We start from the raw sequence: 26,897 nt of genomic DNA on the forward strand, positions 1-26,897 counted from the left end.
AACAAAGAAAAACAGAACAAATACAAAGTTGGAAAAGACGTCAGTGAAATCAGCCACATCCTAATCATCCATAAGTCTGAATATACATGATTTAAATCCACAATTCACAGCTGTTTAGAGGCAAAAAAACTGTCCCCTGCTTTTTTTAACAGGATCAGTATGACTATCATTTCCATCATTATCATTTTACTCATCAGTGTCTCTTTTATTCTCTATTTAGTCTCGTTTACTTTATCCAAAGTAAGGGTGATCGCTTTGGAAGTTGTAGTCTGGACACACTTTCTGAACCAGCTTATAATCAATGCTGAAGAAAGAGATGAAGATGCAGATCACCTTGAAAGGTTTAGCACAAAGCCAAGCAGCGTGGGACTGGGTGTGCTCTGTGAAGCAGGTCTGAGACGGATCATACAGGCAGGGTTTGGATTTCTTGGATCTGTTGGTTTTCTCGTACTCAACCCGACAGTTTAAGGTCTTTGCCTCTTTTGGATCGATGGTGGACTGCTGTGTCTCCTGGATCTGGACGTCCTGCTGGGTGTGGGGGTGCAGATGATGCTGCTGAAGGACCTCAAACTCAACCACTTTGGTTGGTGGCACGATACTGACCGACACATTCCCCAGGCTGGAGGAGTTGTGGCGAAAATAAACAGTAAAAGTCCCATTGATGTGGTCCACAATCTTCCCTGTCACCAACAGGCTGAACTTCACGGTCTTGACATTGAAGTAGAAGTCCCCCCAGCCAAAGATTTTCTTGGTCTTCATGGCTGTCTTTAGTGCAGGTTTACGCTTGGAGCGGTAGCCTGTCTGATCCACTAGCAGGGACTGGTTCCGGGCCAGCTCATAAGGGCTATAGGAACTGTACGGGGGTGGCTTGGATTTCACCGGTATCTGATCGATCGGTGTGGAGAAGATGGTTTGGTACGGCGGCTTAACTACTCCTCCAACGGTGCCTCCGCCCATGCCGTATGGAAGAGTCTTCATCACCGCCCCCACTGGGCCCAGATCTGAGAAGTCCACTTGCCTCTCCAACCCTTGGACCTGCAGAAGAGACAAAGAACAATCAAATTTTACTGACAGTGTAACTGACAATGCTGTACTTTGCCTTTTCATGTCTTTTTCTACCAGACAGACCTTTCAAAAACACAACAGCATCCATCCATCCATCCATTTAACCCAGCTCCTACTACCATAGTTCCAAGTTTTTAGGAATTGTAATTCATTCTTACAAATGCTACTCACTCATATCTATATTTTCATGTCTCAAACTATAATGCCAAGCTCCGCATATACCGAGAATGTTTTGAGTTTTAAGTTAGATTTAGTTTTACTGCATGTTTGCCTAAAAACCAAAAACCTTTTAGCTATTCTTTGTCAAGAACAGCATCCTGTAAAATAGGACTCCATTCATATTAGATGAGTGCCAAACAGCTGATTGACTGAGAAACTGATCAAGTGTCAGGACCCCACTAAAAAATGTCAAATTGAAAGTGATTTGGAGGGGATTCAGTCTGGGAAGGATAAGTATTTACAGTCTTGGAGCAGTTATTGGATTTGGTGCATTTCTCAGAGGTATTTAATATTAAATAGTGGCTGCCACATCACTCCTGTTCCCTGTGCTGGCTAAATGCTACAATATAGAACTCTAAGTATGGAACCAACGGCTTGCAACTAGTCCTCGGCTGACTTTGTATCTTCATTTTTAAAGAGGTAAAGACAGAGATCAGAGGTGCTACAGTTTATTCTTTGTTCTGTCAAATGAAAAGTAAATACACATAATGTGATATAATTCAAATGTGTCCAATTTCAATTTGCACTCGTTGTTAAAATTATAAATATTTCAAAGGTCACTCTTTGGTAGCATTCATGTTTACCTCCCACAAGTTTTCTTTTTCTACGAGCATCCTAGTTGTTAGATGTTGCTACGTTTCATGTCCTGAATTCAAGAGAAAAAATAGATCTATTTTTGTTAACACACTTTAATTTTGTTGTCAGTGTTGCCACAGAGAGCAAAACAACTCTACATGTAAGGTAATGGATGTGAGCCTTTGTTTGTGCAGACAGCTTTCTGCCTTTAATCCACAGCCTAGGTGGTTATTCACAGGGCTGATTGACTAGAAATCTTGCTCTGCTCTCTTATATGTCTCATCAATCACATCACTGCCATGCTCCTATCCATATGCACATATGTACACACACACACACACACACACACACACACACACACACACACACACACACACACACACACAGACTTTGAGCTTGAAGCTGTCATGAAGTGACAGTGCCAAGTATTACAACTATTCAGAGGGGTTACATGCGCTTCCCCTGAGGCTGCATTTGGATGGAGTTTAAAAAACTATTCTCCCAGTTGATAAACAACACCAACCCAAAAAACAGAGGTACAGGATCACATCTTTGTGTCTAGTTAGGCTGGGACATTTTCTGTCTTCCTTCATTCGTATCCAATGCAGTGGGACCAGCAGCTTTATGCCTGCCTCATCTTTCATCAACCTCCGACCTAAAAACAACTACATATTGCTGCAGATGCAAAACAATAGCACTTATATAGATTCTGATATATTCCATGCTTGAGGCTGTTGTGATTTGGTGATATATATATAATTGAATTAAACTGAAATGAATTTAATTAACATGCCCGCAGAGCTGATTTTTAAGTAGATTGATTGAAGAGCAAATAAACGGTAGTGTATCGACTGCTCCAGGATGAACTTATAAAAGAAGAAAGCTTTAGATGAATGACCAGTGACTGGGATAATGTCTAACTGCAGATTTTCAACAGACCCCAATTCCCTCTGGTGCACTGACAGCAGGCATGTGCAGAGGTCTTGCAATTTTAAGTCTGTGAATAGATGATGTGAGCTGACTTTGGCATTGACAGGTAGAAACAAGCTACAGTTGATGGCAGAAAAACATCAGAATATGTACAGCAACAAAGCCTGTGTACAGTGCATGCAATATGGGGACTTCCTGTGAATGCGCTGTCAGCAGTGCTGTCAGCTAACTCCATGTGTTGCCATCTGTCAGGCTAACACTCTGCTGGTGCAGTCCTAATCATTACTCAAGCTTGTGGCCCAGAGTTTAAACAAGCACAATCATCATAATCCAGAAACTTCAGCGGCAACATCTCACCATGAACCTCAACCTAACCTTCAGGGTCAGCTGTACGAAGTTTTAAAGTGATTTTATTCTGGGGGGGGGGGGGTCTGAGGCTGACATAAGTCCTTCTGAAGGGGGAAAAGCAACTGTACATAGTCAGCAACTTTAACAAGTGTCGATCGAGTGAAAAAGATGAGTACAGAGAAAGGCCCTCTTCTTCTGTGGCATGAAAATAATAAAATGCCAACACAAACCAATAAATAGATGGACTTTTTATTAGCATGAATATGAAATTTTTTGTGCTTGACAGTAAATCAGTTTAAAGGGTGAGGATATGTTAGAATAAATATCAGATATTTTCAGGCTGCCGCACTCAGTGAAAGATTTGAGAAATAAACCTTCATGCTTTTCTTCCTCCTCAGTGCCTATTCAGTTAAGTTACAATGAGTCAGAAGTAACTTTTAGAGCAATAGCCAGAGGGGCACTGCTGAAGTGATGAAGAGGTGCTGAAGCTAAAAGCACACAGGTGCGCACACACAACTAAAAAGTAGTCACTCTTTCAGCTTATGATTTCGATTTGAATGGAACTTAGAGTTGTAAGTGGTAGCCAACCCTGGGTAAATTATATAGTTTGTGATTTTTTCATTGAAAAGACGTTTTTGCAAATGTTTCAGTGTCGGGAACTCACAAAATAGTTGTCAGGTCATAAGTAACTCATAAGTGAGGCCAGAGAATGGCATTATTAGCCACCTGGCAATTTTAGAACTTTGTGGGTTGACCAGGTATCAGCAAATTATGGATTTCAATGTCAGAAAAGAAAGTGAAACTCCCACAAGAAGACAATAACCCCTAGCAGACTAGAAAATTCACCAAAAATACCTCAAGAAATGCAAGCTGAAGCTTTTGAAGTGGTCGTCAGCGTCAACTGACTTAAACATGATTGAAAATCTGTGGGAAGAACTCTGTGAAAGACAGAAAAGATATCTCTTGAAACCGAGAAGATGAAAACTCCTTAAATCAAGAACTGAATGACTCTAAGCCAGTTACATATGTGTGTGTGTATCTATCTATATCTATCTATTTATATATCTATAAGTTTTGTTAATCATTCTTTAACAATTCCTTGTTAAAGATTGCCAACAATTGCAACGACAACCACCACCCAATGTAAGGGTTATGCTACAGCATCCCTAAATTAACAGTATTTGTAATTACCGAAATACAACAGTAATGGTAAATCCACCGCAATGCATGAGTTCTTTAATCCAAATTATATTTTTAATACTAGAATATAATTAGTGTGTTTAGCTTTGAATTTTCAAATGTACAGTTTTACAGAAAAAACAAAAAACCCCAGAAAAAAATAGTTATTGTTTGATTAAGATCCCAAATTACAGTCATTCACTTGGATTCCTGAACAGAAAAATTTGTTTTAGTGGTTGAATGTTATGCTTGATTAATTTCTGACTTCTCAGAGAGGTCCAGGGTGCCGACTCAAATTGGAGCACTGGAGCATATGACAGGTGGACTCGTAAATTTGTTAAGCACTGTATCTGATCAAATATAAGCTTGTATGCATGAAAAAGTGTGGCCATCTACTAAAGAGACTGACTGCCATCCCCACAGCCCCACAGCTGGCTAAAAATGAATCTAGGTGCAGCTAGCTGGGAGAACACAAAATTGTGGATGACAGCTAGTTTTACGTTGTACTTTAAAAGAAACACATGCATCACTCGTCTACCAAAGTAGCTACATAACTCCGAGGTTGTATTTCTTATTCTCACGTTATATCTGAGCCACTGTTGTCAAGAAAAAACAACTCCATTAACACACACAGTCAGACTTGGGGACTTTTACAGCTTTCCAGCAAACTTAACATGACTCAAAAGGAACATTTCCGTATAAACCTGACTCAGGGGTTGGTGTGAGTCCCCTCTTTTTCAGAGGGAAGCTTTTACACGCTTCAACATGGCATTAGTGTTTCCTCCAATTAGGGATGGGACTCCTGTTTGGTTGTATGCTGCAGGAAATCACAGCAGAGCACAGCATAAGTATTGTGGTGAGCTTATACATATGTATGATCCAGACAACTCAATAACAGCACAATCACAGAAAGAACAATCAGATTACAGCGCTCGGGAGATAAAGGGAGATAGTGAAGAAAATGTTATTAGTGGAGAAGTGAGATGAGGAGAGGAGAGAGTAAGAAGATCTTGTACATTTTCTAGGAATAGGGAACATTAATCATCTTTAAATTTCATTTGGAGGTTCATATGAGCAAAAAGCAACCCTTAGTTGCTGCGTAGATGGAAGGCCTCCAACCTACCTTAAAGTCCATACAAGAATGAAATGTAGGAATTTGTTCAATGAGGAGATTATCAATGCGGCTGAGACAAAACTGACAGACAAAGCGATGAGACACATCTACAGGCAGGTAGAGAAGGCTGTAGTGAGGGAAAGAAAGACTATGTGATGAGAGGCTTCACACTACCCTATTAAATAAGGTCAGATGAGCTCTACAGTTGACTGCTTAAACCTGTTATATTACATGTCACCACAATTAAGATCTCTTTTCATCATTAGGGAAGCTTTAGATCAATGCCAGCACTTCTCCCTCTGCTCCCCCTTTCTTTTGCACTCTCTGTCTATCGGTTATCTGATCTTCTGTCTGCAGTTTGCTCACTCTCACATTCATCCATAACTTCCACACCTTCCTGATAGCAAGAGTATTCAGAGGAAATGAACCATGCTCCCCGGCTCCTCAGCCCACACCCGACTCCCTCTCCTGCCTCACGCTCTCCCATTCTTCCCCCGAGGACAGATGTGAAGATGAGAGCTGCTTGTCTCTGAGCTCTCTCCCAGGCTTGTTCCTTTGTTTAATTGGAGTTTTATTGGTGACAATCAATTCATTTCTATCTGCGCTCCAGGCTGCATTGATCTGCTGTCACACAGGAGAGTCAAATGTACAGTTCCCCTCCCACAGCACTACAAACCACAGGCTCTGATGCCAGCTACTGATTGTTTTTTCTTAACTTTCTGTTTCAAGTGCCTTAAAAGTAGTTATCTCATTTTTCTTCAAGAAGACTTGGAAAAGCTGCAAAATGTTAACTGAGGACAATAAGATGTAAAGCTGAATGCAGATCTTTTTTTTTTTTTTAACTTTGAAGTTCCTATTTATCCTAAATGCACCTTCACCATTTCTGAAAAAGGCAAATGCCATCAATCTGTGCTTGTGGAAAGCGAAGGATCTTGCAGTAAAAAAGTTCTCTTTTTGTAGTTTCGAACTTCAAAGATGAAATTTGTAGACATTTCTGTTCATCCACCACTGCATTCTGAAATATGCCGGAAAACCCTGAAAGGGTAAGGCCTTTCATTTCTCAGATGACCCTGACATCTTTGAAACAGTTCAAGCAAAAGGAAATCTGAGTGTCAGAGTCCTGTTTAGGAAAATCTCGACAGATTATAAGCTGTTACATTAGTTTGGTTCGCTTCATCATAGCTGATGTATGAACACCTTCATCTGAAGAAGGCTGTGCCTTTAAAATGAAGGGCGGTATTTGAACTGTCCCGTTTTACTGTGCTAATGCATGCATTTAACAGTAACAAGTCCAAAGTGATCAGAGCATGCATTCTCCCAGCACCCCTGCCATTTTGTTTTCTTCCTCGCTGCGTTGCAAAGCGAGGTGAGAAAATAGCTCAGAGGTTGCAGTACTTAACAAAACAGTCGTATCGCCGCTCTCATAACTCTGAATCAGCCGAACCAAACACAGTGATGGATGGTGACAGTATCTTAGCACAAATTCTTTAGGAAGTCAAGACACACCTGAACACACAGCACAACTAAATGGAAGATGATGTGTGTGTTCTCAGCTGATACATCTGTACAATAATGACAAAAGCAGTTTAAATACTGGAGAAGAGTTTTGTACTCAGTTGATGTGATTTAATAATATTTATTTTTTAATATAGGCAACCTAAGAAATACACCTGCCTGATGCATGTATGGTGTTATTTCATACAGCTGTGCATATAAAAAGGCAGATTCACAAGCGTTTGTGCTTGTGTGATTCAATGATTACTTTAAGGTGCTTTCTTCACATAAAGAGTTATTCTTTGATTAAATTTGAAAGTTTTTGTGACTGATGGAGTAATTAAATGTCACTGACAAAACATAGGATATAACAAACTGATTTTGGACATTACTGACTTAAGGCTGACTGGATCCTTCCCTTCAACTATGCCTCCTCAGAATTATCCAGTTACTGTGATGTTTTTTTAGTGATAGATAATAATCAAAAAAACACAAATCAAAAACTGATGTGGAAAAATCCCCTCAAGGGATGTCACAATATACTGATAGTTTATGATGTTTTTGAGTGAAATGTTCTCAGCACATATGATAACATCACACATTGCAGTGTTGTGCTTTTGTCATGCATCTGAATATTTATGAATATGAACTCAGACGTTTAATTGATTTAAAAAAAAAAAAGTAAAAAAGGTTACACATGAATTCGAGTAATAACATTATTACAACTTTTTCGGATAAAAAAAATCACAAAAATGTGATGAATTCTTTTGTGCAGGTCAACTTATGTAACTGCATCTTTTCGTCCTTATTCACAGCTTGTGTTATTTTTCAGGTCATATTTGTAGCATTATTATGCCTTATTTTATAAACCAGTCTGTGGTGCAGTGTTAGATGTTGCTGCTTCTAGTAAAAGGAGCAAGATGTGGAGTCTGGGGCATTTACAGTGCGTTGAAATGACATAAAAGATGCCTGCCGGAAGACAGGAATTATAATTTGCATCTGTTATGAATATGATGCTTAGAAATATAAGATGTGGATAAAAAGAAACATCTCTGAGAACGGATGGAAGTTTGATGACAGAGTAGTAATTGAGCTACGTGTAGACTGAGAATAAAATAAAGCTGAACTGAACATATCCGATGGTGGTAGTGTGGTACTGTAGCTCAGACGTGCTCAGTTTTTAACAGCAGTCACGCTGCACTGTTTTAACAATAATCATACTACAAAAAAAGAAACTTTTTAACTTTTAGCCTCCCACTCCCTGCCCCCCCCCTCCAAAAAAATGAGAGAGCTGAAAATGACATTTAATTACAAAAAGCAAAATAAAGCCAGGAGGAAAAAAGATAAACCAGTAGGGGAAAAATGGAGCAAGAGACTGTTGAGAGAGAGAGACAGAGAGGAAGAGGGGGGAAGAAGAGGGGGAAAAAAGCAGTAAAAGCGATTTTGCAGTCCACTGGTGTCGTTGGATTATCATGAAAATGAAAGCTACTGAGTCAGGGAGTATCAGGGAGCAAGGAAATGGAGCTGAGACAGATAACACAGCAAGGGAGAAAAAGAAAAAGAATAAGAGAATGAGTGTAGAGAAAGCAGAGAGGTCTGTAAGACAATATGAGGCGAAAGTGCAAAGAGAGAAAAGGTAAAAAGACAATATATATACGACACAGAGTGAGATTATGAGTGCAATAAGACAAAAATGAGAAACACTTCACCCCATAGAGATAATCAGAGGTTTCTTGAGAAGTAATATCTGTAATATTGTTTCAAGAAGACCAGCTCAGTTCTGAAAAAAATCACTTGAAGAAGAAATAAAGTATTTTTCCATATTTCAGACTAAATTTAATAAGCATTTTAGTTCATCATCAGCTTTAAAGAATCTGTATTTTTTAGTGTGTAGAAAATAAGGTAAATAAAAACAAGGTTTAGTTTCAAGGAAGAAAGAAAGAGATGCTACTCTACCATTTGATGTCTATATTAGAGGATTTATGAGGGTATTGAATGCTGGCTTAAGTGTAATATGCCGACAATATTGCAAAATATTGCAGATGTGCTAAAATTAGACTAAGGGGGAAATGTAGAAAACTACAATGTCTCACAGTTATGGGAATTTCAGGTTTGTTTTATTGTCTTGGCACAACAAGGCAACTTTAGAACTTCCAACTGTTGTATATTGAGACATATTTTTACACAATTAATTAACATTTTAATTTAACCAAGTCAGCCAGCGTGAGTGGGAGTTCAATTGCTTGAAAAACTGGCCAGTCATTTTTTTTTCACCAAGCAAGCAGAAGATCTACAACAAAAACCCAGCGGTGAAAGAAAGGTCATTAGAGGTCAGGCAGCTTGTTAGACAACACATCCATGTGTCTGCATGTACTTTTCTTTACAAAAAAAAGCATAAAAACAAACAGAGAAAATAAAAAAATATAAACAGAACATCAAATATCTTGCAGTGGACCCATCATGTACAAATATGTGCATGTATTCAAGCAAATGAAACATTATTTGGAAAGAAATTGCTGTATTTTTGGTTTTTGAAGACTGAGATTACAAGGCCAAACATATTCTCATATTTTTGCAGTAAATAAGAGGCTCCATTTGGCTTACGATCCTTTTGACTATTACTCGTTCAATACAGTTAAACATTACACCTGCAACAGCAAAGCCTCACCTGAAGCTTCTTTATTTGCATCATAATCTAAATCCACCTGTCACTCTTATCTGTGTATTCCAAAGATAAATATTGCTGTCCAGTGATTTATAAATTCAGCAAGGCCGGCTACAACGACAAACTGAAATAATTATGTTCTTCTTACATTTGGAACGACATACCTCTTGTTATAGCACATGGGACTAAAAATAGCCTTTGCAACCACAGAGATTACCACATTAAATAAACAACGTTGCTCTTGTTAACACAGTCTTTTGCAAAACGCATTATGGTACTATATTAAATCAGGAGACTCCACAGTGACTGGCTAAGTATCAGCCACTGCCAAATAAACATACAATGCTAACAAAACACTGGGCATCGCTGCCAGCATTGTATGTAAGTGCTTTCATTCAAGTATGTTTAAGCAGTGCTGCTACAGCCAAATCGGTTTTAGTTGTTTTTCAGTTGCATTTAATCTTCATCACGTAACTACTCCCACAGGAAACAGAATCTATGTGCTGCTGTAGACCTCCAGAAAACCTTTGTTTTATTTATTACCCCCGCCAAGGAGGTTATGTTTTTGGTAGCGTTTGTGTGCGTTCCTGCGTGCCTGTCAATCTGTCTGTAAACACAATAGCTCAAAAAGTTTTGAATGAATTCTGATAAAACTTTGTAGGGGTGTAGAGTTGCGTTAACAATCTACCAAAATTTGACTTACATCCTCCAAGGTCTTAAAGGTCAACTTAATGATTTAGAATAATCCTTTAATTGTGCCACAAGGGGAAATTTGGGTGTACAAGCAGCAAGAAAGACACGTATACAAACAAACAGTACACAAGACACACAACAGAAACCTACGCAATTTTTACATATTTACATCAAGGACAATTATTGGTTGAAAACAAAAAGTCTTACAACTTAGAATCATGATTGTTTCAAGTGTAGTGTGTATTGTCAGGATATAGAAAGTAGATTTCACATAACAGCAAATATGACCTCTGACCTCTCCTTCAAGGTCGATAGATTGACCTGAAGGTCAAAGTGATAATAATGCTATATAGAACTATTTAAAACTATGTATGGGATCCTAAATAATACGTTACTTTGTCCTGCTCGCCTCTTCTTTAAGGTCGAATAAGGTCAAACTTTCATAAAATGTCTTTCATCCTTAAAACTATGTTTAAAATTCTACTGCCTTTGTTTGTCTTGGCAACATTTAGGAAATGATTTAGGTACATTCAGGCATATAGCAATTCTAAATGTCCCATTATAGTTTGCATCCAAATATCATGTTACATTTGACCTCTGCTCTCACTTTTACATTTTACACCTGCCTCTCTTTTAAGTTAACCCAAAAAATGCATTCTTTTTTACCACACTATAAACTTCTTAAAGTACATTTAAAAAGAAGAAAGAAAACAAATTGAATCTGTACAAAATATGATACTGCTCCCTTAAGCGTAAACACTGCCCAGAGAGTGAGTTGCCTTGGCAGAGCTTTGTGCTCTCTCTGTGGTTAGTTAAGATTAGCTAATACAACTATAATATTAAAAGTTTTGTGGATACGTAAATTACTTTCAAGTGCTCAGAAACTCAGAAAATCATCCACATATATAATTACAAACATGAAAAACTAAAAAGTAACCAGGGGTCTGTAAAGGAGGAGTTAGGAAAATGAAAGTTAAAAGTTTGAAAAACTCAGAGGCAATTGTTCATTCCATGCACTAATGTCTTATCTCTGTGGTCTTCCTCTTCACCTCCTGCTTGGAAGTTTGTTATTAAGCCAGTAAGGTATAGGTAAGTCAAATTTTATTTATATAGCACCTTTCATAATAAATATCACAAAGTACATCACAACAAAAATGGAAAGAAATAACAAAATTCAAGATCTTTTGTCTGATATATCCACTAACCTTACACCTCAGAAAGGTCAGGAACTTTCCTGAACAAAAGATAACTAATTGTACTTTTCTTAACTTCACTATATGCCGAAACCACGTCAACCTTGTCTCTCTAACTTATTTTCCAAAACGTGTGACCTGAGCTGTCCTGCTGATGCACTCATTTTTAATCCTGTTCCTCCTGGGCAATCCCAGTGAAGACCTTTACATCTTCAACTCTGCCACCTTCAACTCGACCTGCTGTGCAAGCAGCAGAAACATTTCAAAAACGTTTGCTTAACTTATCATTTTTATCTTACATCCAAGTAGCAACAGTTTAAGATGAATGCTGTGTCTCAAGTCCACACTTAGTACTTTTTGAGTGCACAAAAAGGGAAAAACCTGCGGCTAAATGAAGCTCATTGGATGGTGTACTCATAATGGTAAAAACAAACAAAAAAACTGCCATTTCTTACCATCTATGGTTGTCATCTTGGCTACAGAGAGGAAGCAGAGAGGCCACCAAACAATTTCCAGACAGTAAGAGAAGAATTCACTCTTGATTCCTATGATAGCTAGCATGCTAACTGACAGTGGCAGTTAGCATAAAGCACACATGCTACATACAGAATGTTGTAGCACTGTTTTTTTAAACTTTTTCTTTTTTAATCTTATGTGTTAAAATAGTCATCATCACCGCAGAAGGACTTAGCACGGTGTGGTCCGAGGATTGACAAGTCAGAGCAACGCTCACGGTCAAATCTCTATTTCATCTTGCTGTGTTCAATTTTTGGCAGCACGAACATGTCAAAAAGCATTTAGCGCACTATGGGAAACGTCCAAATAGAGAGACTAGCAAGTTCAAACAACTATCAAATCTTTTTAAGAAAAGACTAAAAAGATTTGGTGAAATTTTACTCTAACTTGAAGGGATTTGAAAGCATTACAGCTGTATTATTATTTATTATTAATAAAATTAATTTGATTTGCTTCAAAGGGCAGTTTATATGTTTTAATGTGCAGTTTTCCTTTTATTAACAGAAGAAGTAGAAATTAAAAATATTGGAAGTATTGAACAAAAAGAAATATCAGCTGTGGTTACTTCTTTCTACACAGTCTGTTGGACAATGATGACGAATTTTAGTGAGGTTAAGGTCACTCATTGTGTTTAAACCTTCCTTGGTCAATGCATAAGAATCGTTACAAAACAACTAAAATATAGATTAGTTAGAAAAGACCTAAGACAGCAAAAACAAACTTTACTGGACAAAGATAACTAATTGTGATTTCTTAAAATCTTTCCTTTTTGCAATTTACCACAAGCTTACAATACCTTTAAAACTAACTTACAAAACAGGATGCTGAAAACACTGCTAATGTCCCATTTGTTGCATTCAGTATATTTACAGTATTGCTCTACGAAGTTTACCAAAAGTTAAAATGCAGGAAGATGACACGAAACACAATTTATCTATGAAGCCATTAGAAAACTTCCCACTGAAGGGCCAGACTTCAGGAGTCATATTTGTCCACTTTTGTTCCCTCTATCTTACTGATCACATCAGATCAACATGCTGAAGTGTTTTTGTCTGGCTTGCTGGGTGGGCACACTCCCTTCATGTCTCCACTGATGCAACCGCACCACCTGATCAATCACCCAAAGCAGGTCTTTGGGGACACATCTTAAAGGAAGGGGGGGGGGACAGAAGAGCATGGTGTCATCAGCAGAGAAGGGGTGCCTTGTTTGCATGCAAGATGCTGGGTAATGCATCAAAAGATGACAGCTTCCCCATTCTTCCTTAAATAAGAATGGTGAGACTCTTGCTGGCTGTGGTTTAACTTTAATCATTCATCTAAATAACTGTTGCAGAAGTCTGCTGCAGGAGGGGCTGCATCGCCAAGCAGGCTGCCATGGGCGTGGAGAATATGAGAACTGACGTTGTACTCCTGGATTTCTCATTTGTAAATGTGTAAACATATATTTGACTCAGATTGGAAAAGCACTAAAGTTCCCCCCCCCCCCCCACGCTCCTCCCCTCCCTTGCAGATTTATGTATTGGAAGAGTTTGAAATTCATCGAGATTAGGTTCGGAGGAGGGCTCTGTCGCAACGAGCGACATGTTGAGCAGCTAAGTGACAGTGATTGATGCCCTCTGTGTTTCACAACTTATCAAGCGCATATACACACACTCTCTGCAAACAGATAAACAGCAAAAACACCGGAGATAAATAAAGAATCAAACGAACACAGGGGACTGGCAAAGAAAAAAAACCCCAACTTATCTGCATAATGAATAGACGAGATGGAGGAAAACAGAGAGAAGAGCGGCAGAGATTCCCAGCGGGTGAAACTGAGCTTGGGAGATGTCAGTTGGGAAGAGGTACAGGGACACATGGGCTTGTGACGACTCCGACAAGTCACCCAGGCGGCAAAATAAAGCCCGGCTTCCTCAGATTTGTTTCCAATGCTCATCAGTAGGAGAGCTGGATGACGGATGGACTGGCACTGGGCGCAACGCGAGCGTGTCAAAGTTACTCACCATAATAAAGACCTGCTCTTTTTCCTTTCCATTCGCCTTCCCTTTTTTTCTCCCCTCAATCCCTTTGCAGTCCTGCTGCCTACAACCAATTTCATTTCATTTTAAGCTGCCTTCATTTGTGTCTTATGCTTGTTCTATGTGCTTTTCCACTAATTTGCAGCATTTCGGGTATTGAAGTTGGTACATTCGCATGGTTGCTAATAAATATAATGCCACAATCATTTCCTCCCTTCTTTTGTTCTTATTCTTTTTTATCCATTACCTTCTACCTGCTTCCTTTCTTTCATTTATACCTGGATGGATCTTAATTTCTGTTATGCCATCTTTCTGCTAGCTACAGTTTCATTTTTTGGTTGTTTTTCTATCTGAAAAAAATTCCTTTGTTACCTCAATATTTAAAGAAAATCATAAAATTAAAATTTCTTTAGCATATGTCTCTAGTTTTGATTTGATTCTTTAGTTTCTAGTTTTTTCTTTAGTTCCTTTAGTCATTTTATCTTTGATTCAAACCTTGTTCATGTCACCGTTTGCCTTGTTTTACCACCAGCCCACAGTCCTCTCATATTCCTTGATTTCCTTTTTCCCTTATCCTTACACTGCTGCTTTCCTTCTTTGACAGTTCATCATTTACATCCATCTATCCATGATGAGATTATGAAAGTCTTCTGGTACTGTACTTTATTTTTCCTTTTTTTTCCACTTCTATCCTTAATGTTTTCCTTGCCACTTTTTTTGCCCTCACTTTCTTCTTTTTCCTTATCACACCCTCTATCTTTTCATCCAATCACTCATCATTAAGCTCATGATCAGATCTGTGAATTATCCTTAATTTCCTTAAGCTCTCGCCTTTTTTCCATCCATTCATTCCTCCTAAAGTTCCTCATTCCATTCTCCATAACTGCTTTTTTCCCAATACATTTCCACTTATCATCGACTACAAATGAACACAATCCTTGCTCAGTTCCATCTTTCCATCCTGCTCCTTTTCTTTTTCTCATCCCTCGATTTGAACATTACCTTTTGACTCAAAATGGTGATCAATGAATGTACTGCTAAAGATCACTCAACCTGAAGTATATTTAAAGTATTGAATAAAACAAACGTATTACAAAATATGATGGAAATTCTTTCTGTGATTTGAACAATGTTAAATTACAGCACGGATTCATAATCATAAAATCATGCTCACCATGACGATTTCTACGGATTCTGTTACAAAATGACAGCAACAGAAGGAGCTGCTGATAAAAAAATACTTCATGTTAAAAAAGGAGCTACAGTCCTTTTCAAACATTGTGCATAAGTGCAAATAACTACTACAGGAGTTTGAGCGATAAAAATAAATAAATCAAATAAACAAAACAAAAGTTTATCGAACAGACCATTTTACTCAGCTGGAATAGATTTGCAAGTCAAACAAGTACCAAAGCAGTTTGTTAAATGAACAAAACTGAATCAACCAAGCAAAGATGATGGTTTACACAACATGGAAGATCTGATTCAGATACCATTTGGTCATGTTTATTTTTTAACAAAAAAAAAAGTTAAATAAATATGGCAGTCTCTTAATTAACAACAAGGTAAATTTCACAATATTCCAATTTCTTTAATTTTTTTTTTACCTTGATCTCTTTTCCTTTTATTCCAGCACCTCCTGCTTTCCGACATCTACACCCCATGGCGAGAACACAGCTAACTATTGATCTATTTATCCATTTAACTTAATTACTTCCACTCTTTCTCCATAAATCTGTCCTTTCTTCTCTCCTATGTTTCCTCACACTTCGATTCTTTTATCCTCTATTCTTTCACACTTCTGAGACCCATTTCGGAACTGCTGGCAAAAGGGAATACTAATACATATCTGGACGTTCCCTGGTGTGAAGGATGCTCTCCATGCATTTGGGACCTAAGCTGAGTGGGGACGAGTGGGGCCAAAGCTCAGACCTGTGGGGGGATACATGGCTCTCGCGCTTGGGGCAGACTCTCTTCACCAAGGGTGATGGCAGACTTAATTGGAGAGAAAACAGTGGGAGGTGCCAGTGAATAAAACTCCTCAGAAACGCTGAGGTTCAAGTGAGGTTCACTTGAAGGTTAAGCACACACACACACACACACACACACACACACACACACACACACACACACACACACACACACACACACACACATACACCTGCGTCAGAGCATGAAGTGACAAGGATCCTGTAGCATTATTAGCACAAAGAGTGCAAAGGTATGAAATATATCAAATATGATTGTGAATATAAAGAACTAAAAAAACTCCCATATCAGAAAAGATAATTAAACATACGATCCAGCACATCCTTATACTATCACACAATGTATAGGAGTTTTCTCCTTAGTTGCCTTTTAGATGCCTTTGCCAGTGTATAAATCACCCAGCTTCAAGGACGTAGCATTGGGACCCCTAACTGGGATCTTTCACATCTACCATCTGGATGCAGAAAACCAGAGTGCTGACCAGCGGCCCTGCTCTCATTCTGTTCCTCAGGAAGAGATGGGGGGTGGGTGTACACTGTAGCTAGAAACCTAATCAATCCAACAACTGCTCATATAAAATCCTTTCTAAAGATGTAGAGAAGTCGAATTGTGCAGTAATGATATTTTGAGAGCGAATGAGAAAGAGAGAGACAGGGGCCAGAACAGAAAAAAAGAAAGAAAACCTGTCAGTGTCTGCTCATCCAGAACTGTCCGAAGCATTCGTTCACACGCTCGCTTTTTCTTTTTCCCCCTCTTTGCTCGCCCTCCTCCAGAAACCCCGGTCTTCCATCATTCAAGTTAGTTTCACACTCTGAGGCTCAATATCAAAGTAGATATGAAGCAGAGAAACACAGGATTGTCTTTCCACAGACAATTGTGTCCACTGCGTTTATTTGTGTCATGGTATCCAATGGTGTAAGTAGGCCTATATGTGAGCCACCTGTCTGCTGTCTTTCCATCAGGCTGAAAATAACTGAGCTCCCTCCACCCCCCAACAAAAGACAGTCGCTAGGGAGTATCTGTCAGTCAACACACGCGTCGAAGCTATTATCAGTTAGGGTTGCACTAATGACACTGTCTCTAGTTACAATACAATACCGATACCTGAGGTTTGGTTATATGTAGCATTAAAAATATTAAAAGACTCTGAAGAAGAGACTGGGAATCATCTTTTCTATGTGTGTAAGTTAAACCACACTTAAGTTAAACATTCTTTTCCAAACTTTGCAAAATAAAATGTAACAAATGAAAATAATTTTGCAACGTGATCAATACGGTGACCATAAATATTACCCATTCTCCGGCTCGCTGTAAAATCACAGAGCACCTAAGGACAGATGAAGTGTAATATTATTAATTGAACTGATGATTATATGTTAGTGTAAGTGCAATAAAATCTTCCCAACAATGTGACGAGTGACAGCAAAGATGAGAGAGAGAGAGAGAGGGAGGGAGTAAGAGAAAGAGAGCAGCTGACAGGGAAAGCACTGTCGTCATCAATGAGCTCGTCATTTGTCTCAGCTTACTTTGACCACAGTCTGTGGTGAAGTACAACGCTTTTGCAAACATACAAATAAAAGATGCTGGCGTCTTAGCCACGAAATGCCTTCAAAATGCTAAACGATTTCTGTTAGCTTCCTTCATACTGTACTAGGTCTAATGCTAGCAGCTTGCGCACTGCTGATGTGTGGTATTGAATACAATGCAACCTTGTTATTCTTCAGCAGCTGCACATTATTATCACACAATAAAAAATATAAAATATAATTTAATAACAAAATATTTTCAAGATCTAACCACAACAGTAATTTGCATCCACCTTTGCTCTTCTTGTCATGTGAGGTGCAGTTAGCCAGAGCTCCAGTGATGCTCGATTGAGTCTACATTTGAGTCACACATCACCAGCTGTTAGCACTTCTTCTTTCACAGCCTGTTTGTGCTCAGTAGTGTGTTTTTACCTCACTGGGGAAGTAAAAACACAGGTTGGTTTTCACCTCAAGTGGGAACAGTTTTTTTGCATAGTTTACAAAGTACTGTATTTTTGTTCTTTAAATTTTATTAAATTACAAGTTAAAATTAAACTTTGTATTTTTTAAAATGCTGTATTTCATTGGAGGTTATTGGTGAAATTCCCCTTTTAGAAACTAAATTGTTATTGGAGGCTCACTCCTGGCTCTTGTTCTCAGACATTCCTGGCCTTTTCTTGTTATAGACCTCACTAGGAAATGTAAATACAAAGATATTGCGATATGACATTTTTATATCATGTAAAACAGCGGTCCCCAACCTTTTTTGCACCACGGACCGGTTTATGCCCGACAATATTTTCACGGACCGGCCTTTAAGGTGTCGCGGAAAAATACAACAAAATAAAACTAGTACCGGTACCGAAAAAATGAAGATTTATTCATAACACACGTGAAAAGATCCAGGAAAACCGAGTTAACGATAAAAATGATAACAAAATAACACTGAAAACCAAAAAAAACCCCTAAAAACCATACATTTCACACCTGAGCCTCTACTCTTGCGGCCTGGTACCAAACGACTCACGGACCAGTACCGGTTCCGAGGCCCGGGGGTTGGGGACCGCTGATGTAAAATGTATGCGGTATTATCACAGGTGATATACTATGGCACTAGCCTAAACAAAATATCAATATATAAGAGATTTGAAAAGCAGTGTAATTGGAATAAAGAAGTGCAAGAGAACAAAACACATGAGAAGCCTGGTTATTTATCTCTGAAACTTGCTACCAACAAATTAACCTAGCTTAAAATTGATCCAAAAAGATGGTTTACAAACTATATTGGAACCTAATTACTCACCGATTTCATTTATTTGTGATGCTTATTTTGGTGTTTAACTATGTTCTCTAAACAAAACCTATAAAAAGTTAACATTTGGCTAACTGTGATAGCTGCATTTGTATTACTGACCAGCCTATTCACTTCACTCATGTGGATTCAAGAGTGGCTATAGACAGAACAAGTCTTGTGACTAATAGTCTAGCAGGATCTGTGGTTCAATTACACTGTGGACCAGCTCTTCTCTGTCCCTGGGCTAGATGCTTCACTGGAATAACTAACACACATACAAACATATACAGAAGCACACACCAGAGTGCAAAAACACACAGACTTTATAAATGTGATGTCACTGACCAAAGGACAGCAGCGCTGATACATTTCTCTCGTTTCTTCCTTAAAGATATGTCCAAAAGAAACATACTGGAAGATTGGATATTGGCACTATCTAAATGAATGTTTTCAGGCCCCGGGGAGGCAAAGGCTCACTGCACCGTCTGGGTCTTTAAAAATCAGGGGACAGATGATGAAAAGCTTGGCCGATGCAGTTTATCCACAATGTGAGAAAACACAGGAAATGAACAGTGACCTATGCCGCCGAATTCCTGCCGTTTCACAGAACTCGTTCAGATTTAGCAGATGGAATTCTTGACTGTTGTTTCAAGCGAATTCATCCTTTCACTCAGCTACTCGCCGGGCTTTTGTAATTTTGAATCCAAGGACTCGTGATATTTCGCATCTTGAACAAACAAACCTGATTAACTGAAAAATTTCAGTGATGTTGCGATCCGTGTAGCACAGCCTCACTTTGAACAGTATATTCTTAAAAAGCAAAAGAGCCTATAAAGCCATTTCGGCCTTGGCATTTACAGAAGAAAAACTGATGGTCGCTACAAAGCATGACTAGAATTTTCTTGAGCTTCCCTACTGGTCCGACCAGTTGAAGAATGACAAAAACTGAGCCGACTGACACGCCCACACGCACAAACACCCACATGGCACAAACACAAGACAGGTCTAAAGATCTGGTGTCTTTCCAGAGCAGATGGGTGGGTTGGGTGAGGGGTATGGGGTGGGCCTGGTGGGTGGGGGGTGCAGGAGAGCGTCAATCTGTCATTACTAACAAGCCAGGAGACTCGGAGCCAGGGCAGGTCACACACACATACACACACGCTCGTCGTCCTTACGCAGGCATCACATTCCAACTGTGGCATTCCTGCTAATTAGAACACAAATTAATGATCCAAGCAAGTGAGACAGGCTGGCTCTCCCTCCCTCTAGTCAACATTTAGCCTTCCTCTGAGTTCCCACTTCCTCTGTGCTGCCTCCCTCCATTTTATTTTGCAATTCACCCTTTCGCTTTTATTTTTTTTCTTTCATAATGTTCCATATTGCCTCGCTGTGCTCCTTTTTCGTTTCTCTGTAACAGGTGAGTGGAAACAAGCTGTTTCTAATCAGTTAAGTAAAGCAGACTTTGTGTGATTATTTACAGACACTCTGTGATCTTTCACTGGGAGATTATTGACAAAATCAGGTGGAAGATGGCTGTAGAACTTCTTCTGCTAATGTTTAAACAAGTAAATATGTAAACAAGGTAAATTGGTAGCTTTGATATTAAATCTCATCCAATGTTATTATATTTCTTATACACCTGAGTTTCTTTCAGGTTTTGCGTCGTTATCGGCTGTGCCATCAACAAAAAAAAAACAAACAACTACAACAAATCTGTTTATTAGCATTATGGAAAAGCTTGTTAAACATAGGAGGCGAGTGGCCAATCTTGCAAGCTTATATTTTTTGCTGTATATCCCAGTGTTGTTTGCTTCTTATTTATGATAAATGGTCGTTTTCTTCTTCTCATAATGGAAGAAATCTGACTATGCAAAGGCATACATGAAACCTGAACATACGATCCCTGCTGTGTTCAACTATCTCCTCCACGCAACACTTTAATGCATGTTTTTAGTCATTTTAAATTCCCATCCGCTATTATTATACCAAATGGAGCTGGTTTCAGTATGTGGATAAAAGGGTTCACTTTAGCAGCAGCAGCACTTGAAAGCTTGAATTGCCTATACATTTAGAGATTTTTTTCTTTTTTGACGCTGCCAGATAAAAAGAAAGTTTTAATAAAGCTTGTCACACGTTAAAATCAAAATCTTCCCCCATCTCTGAATCCTGCAGCTTTTCTCTCTCTTACATTAATTTTCCACTTGCATTATTGTGAAATAATCAGCGCATAACTTGAAGCCACAGTGAAAAATGGTCTGTAAACTTGCCAAAGAATTGCTGCTAGTTCCCTCAGAGCTCCACCGCTGAATAGATTGCTTGTTCTTTGATTGTATCTGTTTGTATTCCTTCAGGAAGAACAGTGATAAATTCTGGGGCAAAGTCACAGTCAACCACAACAACAGCTATACAGACTCAATCCGGCAGCAGTCTTTGGCGTCCAGGACACCTTGCCTATGATGCATCAGTGGAGACTGACCTTGAGCTCTTGGTATTAAGGTCAGGAAGCATCATTAGTTCTGTTTCCCCACTGCAGGGCTAAGAATAGGAACGTGAACACAATCACTCAGTCATCATCTTTGTTTTTTCACACAGTTCTCTTCTTCTTTTTTAGATCAGGGTTTGCTGGAGCGACTAAAACAATTAAACATCTTGCTGTACCTCATATGAGCATAAGTGGGATTAAATCAGAATTAGACCATAAAGCTCTGATTAAGCGTAGTTAAACTATTAATATTATCTGTACAGCCAGCCCAATATGGAATCAGTATGTCTTTAATGTCTGTATTTTTTCTGATGATCAAATCTAATCAAATTCCTTTTCTCCTTTTTTTTAATCTTTTTTTTTCAGTTTTCAGTTCAGTTCATTTTTATTTCAAACATATACATTCACCAACATGTCATAAAAATCTTTCCATGCAGTTGTTTGAAAAGGAGTAGGCAGAAGCATATACTTATTTAGCCCTTACATGAACAGAGCATGGACATGTTGCTACATGCACACACACCTGTTATTACGGTTAAATCTCCCTAAGGTAGTGTTTCAGGCCCTGAAGTTCCAACGGCTTTGATTTAAATTAATAAATGATCCATTCTCTGCTTTAGAGTAAAGTACGCTGGAAAATATCACCATATACAGAACTGAGGGAAAGAGTTTCTTTTGTTTTGTTTTTTAATAAATACAAATCACCTGCAGTTGACAGCTCACACCTTCCATCTCTGTTTCCTTCAGTCCCGGTTGGGGCTCTGGCTCACAATCAATACCTTTCACAGCTAAGCCAATCTGCAATAATAAAAGCATTACAGACAGGGAAAAATAACATCAAATCTTATTAAATATGGGAGATAGTCTCTTCCTTTCTACTGCATGTCTTCCTGTCTCTTGTTGCCTAGGTGATCAGGAAACCACTACGTTGGACAGATCATTGCTGTTGGCATGATCCCTTAATGTTCCTGGGTGATCAACAGGCTCAGGCTCAGGGCCTGTGTTGTGGGTTACAGGTTTGAAGCTTAGCATTCTGCTCATCTCTCCTGCCAGCCATGTATATTTCGCAGGATTGTCTTTTATATTCAGTCTGTGGCTCAGTGGAGCACTCATCTTTATTTCATTTTGTGGCATTTTTTAATTTTAGCCAGAGTTTTTTGCACTCTCCTCCTCCTCCTCTCCCTCCATCCTTCCTGACAACCCCCTCTGCTGACTGAATCAGTAATGGCATAATGCATCTTGCACTATAAAACTTTCACCAAAACAAACAGTAACTTTCAGCAATTCAATTTCTGCCCTTACTGCACCTAGACTGGAAAAGGGTGAGATCTGCACTGTACTCATATTAAGGTTTTTTTTGTCTGGCTCAGTGTTACAACTTTATCACATTAATGTACAGTTACAATAGATTAATTTCATTCTAATGGAAAATTCACGTGAATCTATTATGGACATTTATAGAATCATCTTTTTATTCTGTCATCGCTAAGAAAAAGTCTAAGAAAAAAATCCTTCCTTCAGTGCTGGGTTTTTCCAGAAAGCCTGATCCTTTCAAGATGCTGAAGCATCTTCTTCTCCATATCTGAGCTCCTGCATCGATGTGCCATTGGTAGTAAAGACTAAGTCACTTGTCACCAACCTGATTTCTCCAACCCAGCTGTGCCAAACTGATACATAGCGTGACACACACGGGCCCTCACTAATGGTGATGACAACAGCAAGCATAAACTGGCCATGACCCAACTCTGACTGGCTGTTCGTTGCAAACATGTGGGAGGGGCTTCTGAGCTCAGTGCTCACACCCAGGTGTGTAGCATGCTGAGGCGATTGCCACTCTGTGAGCACATACAGATCCAGAAGAAAAAACCCAAACCAAAACAACTGACCAACCAATCAAATGAAAAAACAAACAAACGTAAACATATATATATATTTTTTGTACATAGTTTAATCCCGCAGATAATTTTAGTTTCATTTTCTTAAACTTAGAGATTTCCGGGAGTGAGGTGTCCTCAGTTAACCCTTTAAAGCCGGTCGGAGCGGCACGCTCCGTTTTGCATAACTTTTGTAAAATCCCGGTAGCACTGCAACCACGTAAGCTAGCACAATAATTTTTTTTGCATATGAAATCGGAGGAGTCGTACTTACATCCATACATACATGTGCCATCAGCTTGTCCTAGGTCACAGTTTCCTTCCACATATAGCTTTGCAAAAACTGCATAAAAAGCACTTGCAGCAACAAAAACATAATATTCCAGAAACACGCTTTGCCAATCCGATCAGCTGTTTGTAACACTTCCTACGTTCATCAGCGCGAACTATCGCATGTCTGCCATGTCCTGCCCGAAACCGAAAGTGATTTCATTTTGCGGAAATGTAGTTTTTTACCATCAGGGCCTTATGAGCTTATACTGGTGTTTTTAAAAGTTATGTTTGACTTTATGACTTTCTGTGTCGTTTCTGGGATGCTTAGGACTCATATTGCACTGCTGGAAATAGTTTATTTTGATGCATATGCTGTTTTTTTTGCAAATTTGCATTATAATATTTATTTTTGTTTTTCCTGCAGTATATAAAAATTGGTGTATTTCAAAAATGAAACTATGAAGACACTCAAAATAAATTTCCTGTGGTGGGAAACTATTTTGTGCAACTTTTTTGTATTTACAGTTTTGAGGGATAAGCCTCTTAAATTTCTCTAACTAGAAATATATGTTAAAAAAACAAAAACGATTTAAAATTTTTTTGTAGTTTATTGCACTTTTTTGCAATTTATGTAATTACTATGCACTTAATGCAGACATATTATTAAAATTTGGGCTATAATGGTTGTATTGATGTATAAACTTTTGCACTGTCCACTTCCTGCTGTGACAAAACAAATTTCCCACGTGTGGGACTAATAAAGGTTATCTTATCTTATCTTATCTTATCTTATCTTATCTTATCTTATCTTATATCAACTTGAAATGCTCCCAAAAACGGCTCCACAGCATGTAAAAATATAATATAAGCTCTGGCGCACTTGGTTCTGTAGGTCTTAAAGGGTTAATTGAGACAAAGGAAATGAGTGAAATTAAGATTGACATGCTTACACTGTGAAGAAAATACAAAGGTGAATTTTTCAAAATCAATGCTGCAGTTTCTATTTCCTTCGCTGACAAGAGCCATCCTCCAGGTTATATTTTTAAGCCTTTATTACAGACATCCAGAAATGATAAGAAGAAAGAAAGATGCAACACAGGAGTCCAACCAGACTCAAAGTGGGCATGGTGAAAAATGTAAGACTAGTCAAAGAACTCTTATGATTCCTTATTTATATGACAGTGAGCATTGCACTAAATAAAGGTACCTGCAAGGGAAGCAAGCTTTATTACTATACAATGGAAACTTTCTGCTGATCTCATTTATAAATGGATAATTTCACTTGTTTAGAATAAACTTTATTCATTTGTTCTCAGTTTTTAAATCAGCAATGTGTAATGTTGTTAGTAAGTACTTCCACTTAAATTCAGTGAGGCACAAAAACAAACTAGTATAAATACTTAAGTAAAGTAGGTAAAAGTACAAAGTGAAATCAGACATGAAGACTATATTTTTCTCTCTCTTGCGTAAACTTCACCTGTAATAAGAATTAATGTCTTCTCCCCAGTGCAGATATGGACTATCTTGTACAATTCCTAGCTATAAACCTTTACAGTGTCCTTGGAACAGCTCTAAAAGGCAACAACAATTTTAAGATTGTCTCATTTCAGTTGGTTTGATGTCAAGGGAGCGTTTAACCCACAAACAAACCAATCTAACACAGTCTGTTAGCTTTGCCAATACATCCTCAAGTCAATACAGCCCGCCAGCCGTTCTTTATTTACACATTTGTTTGTGGTCTTGGTAAAGCTGTTCGCATCCCTGTTGGGCCATCCCAATTAACTGGTAATGGGAAACTAGACTGAAAGTGAGCCTTCTTGAGAGTGCTAGAATTATAATAAATCCAGATCAATTTAAATGACAACAAAAGTGGAGCCAACTTAAATTCATACAGTGGTGTTTACAAACTGCTGCATGGATCATACCAGAATAGTGTGAAGCAGTGAGAATTCTTCAAAATAAAATTGAGTGTGGAGAGTTTTTTTTTTCTAACAGGGAACACTACTGCTGGTGCACCATCTCAACCTTTTTCTTTGATGCAAAAAAATATGTCAAACTTGAACCTGCTTCTTTTTCTCGCTTTTTGAAGTATATACTTTGATTTTAAGTTCTTCTAAAATTTGTGTGTTAAAATAAGATCTAGTAATTAACTGTCAGTAGGAAGTAATGCTATCTATGATTATGGTTACTTTTTTCCCTCTCCTGTAAGGGAATAGTTACACTGTAAAAAGTAAAGCAAAGCCTCAGTTACGCTGACTTTAACGTCATAATAACAAAGACAAAAAAGAAAAAAGTTCCAGGAAAGGTTTCCTTTAACAATTTGTATTTTTTTAATATTTCAAATTAGATGAAGACGATAAATGGCATACATTTTTCAACCTTGTGATTTAAAATATATTTAAATATATACAGTCACCGCTACCTGTTTTACACCTTGGTACAGTAATACCTCTATTGCCTTCAGAATTGCCTTAATTCTTCATGGCAGGGATTGAAGAAGGCGCTGAAAACATTGTCAGAGTTTTTGATCCATATTGACATGACAACATGACAGGGCTGCTGTAGATTTGCTGGCTGTACATCCATGATGTGAATGATGTGAATCTCCCATTCCACCAAAGGCTCCACAAGATGCTTTATTGGATTTAGATCTGTGGAGACCATTCAAGTACAATTGATTCATTTTGAGAAACAAGTTTGAGATGATCTGAGATTTGTGATATGTTGTGTTATCTTGCTGGAAGCAGCCATCAGGAGATGTGTGTGTTACAGGGATTGACATGGCCAACTACAATCCTCATGTAGACTGTAGCTCCACCTGAGGGGCTCAGGGGGCAAAAAGAAAACATCTCCCACACAAATACACCAGCGCAGCAGTCTCAACTGTTGATACAGGGCAGGACGGATCCATGCTGTCATGTGGTTTATGCCACACGGCCAATCTCACAGCAGAAATCGAGACTTACCAAACCAAGTAACATTTTTCCAATCTTCTATTGTCCAATTTAATGAACCTGTGCAAACTGTAGCCTCAGATTTCAGTTCTTAGCTGACAGAAATTGTGCCAGAAAATCCTAGAAAAATCAACATTTTCTGAATTCAGACCAGCTTGTCTAGCAGCACCATGTTCTGAGTCACTTAAATCACCTTTTTTCCCCATTCTGAGGCTCAATTTGAACTTCAGCAGGGGTCTTGGCAATTTGCGAATTCACCAAGTTGCTGCGGTGTGATTAGCTGATTAGATATTTTTGTTAACGAGCGGTTGAACAGGTGTGCCTAATAAAGTGGCAGGTGAGTGTATATTTCTTCATGACTCATTCGGAGGGCACAAAGCAAATAGCATCAATAAAACAAAGTACAGTCATGAGGAATACAGAGAAAAAGACTGAATTTAAATTAAAGACACGTATCACAGATAAAACCGTCAGCAAAGTGAGTCACTGCCGATC

General features: G+C 38.5%; 1 protein-coding gene across 1 annotated transcript in view; it reads right to left on the reverse strand.

Moving 5' to 3' along the window:
- Window positions 1-231: 231 nt before the first annotated feature.
- The window catches only part of nxph4 (neurexophilin 4), a 47,921-nt gene continuing 21,255 nt past the window's right edge, over window positions 232-26,897 (reverse strand). The window contains exon 2 of the mRNA XM_085354694.1: window positions 232-1,035. Coding sequence (XP_085210820.1) covers window positions 232-1,035 — 804 coding nt within the window. The remainder of the gene's footprint in view (window positions 1,036-26,897) is intronic.

The sequence above is a fragment of the Diplotaxodon limnothrissa genome, linkage group LG5 (assembly GCF_057381915.1).
Source record: "Diplotaxodon limnothrissa isolate DT_005_m linkage group LG5, D_limnothrissa_male_GT1.1, whole genome shotgun sequence".
Lineage (NCBI taxonomy): Eukaryota > Metazoa > Chordata > Actinopteri > Cichliformes > Cichlidae > Diplotaxodon > Diplotaxodon limnothrissa.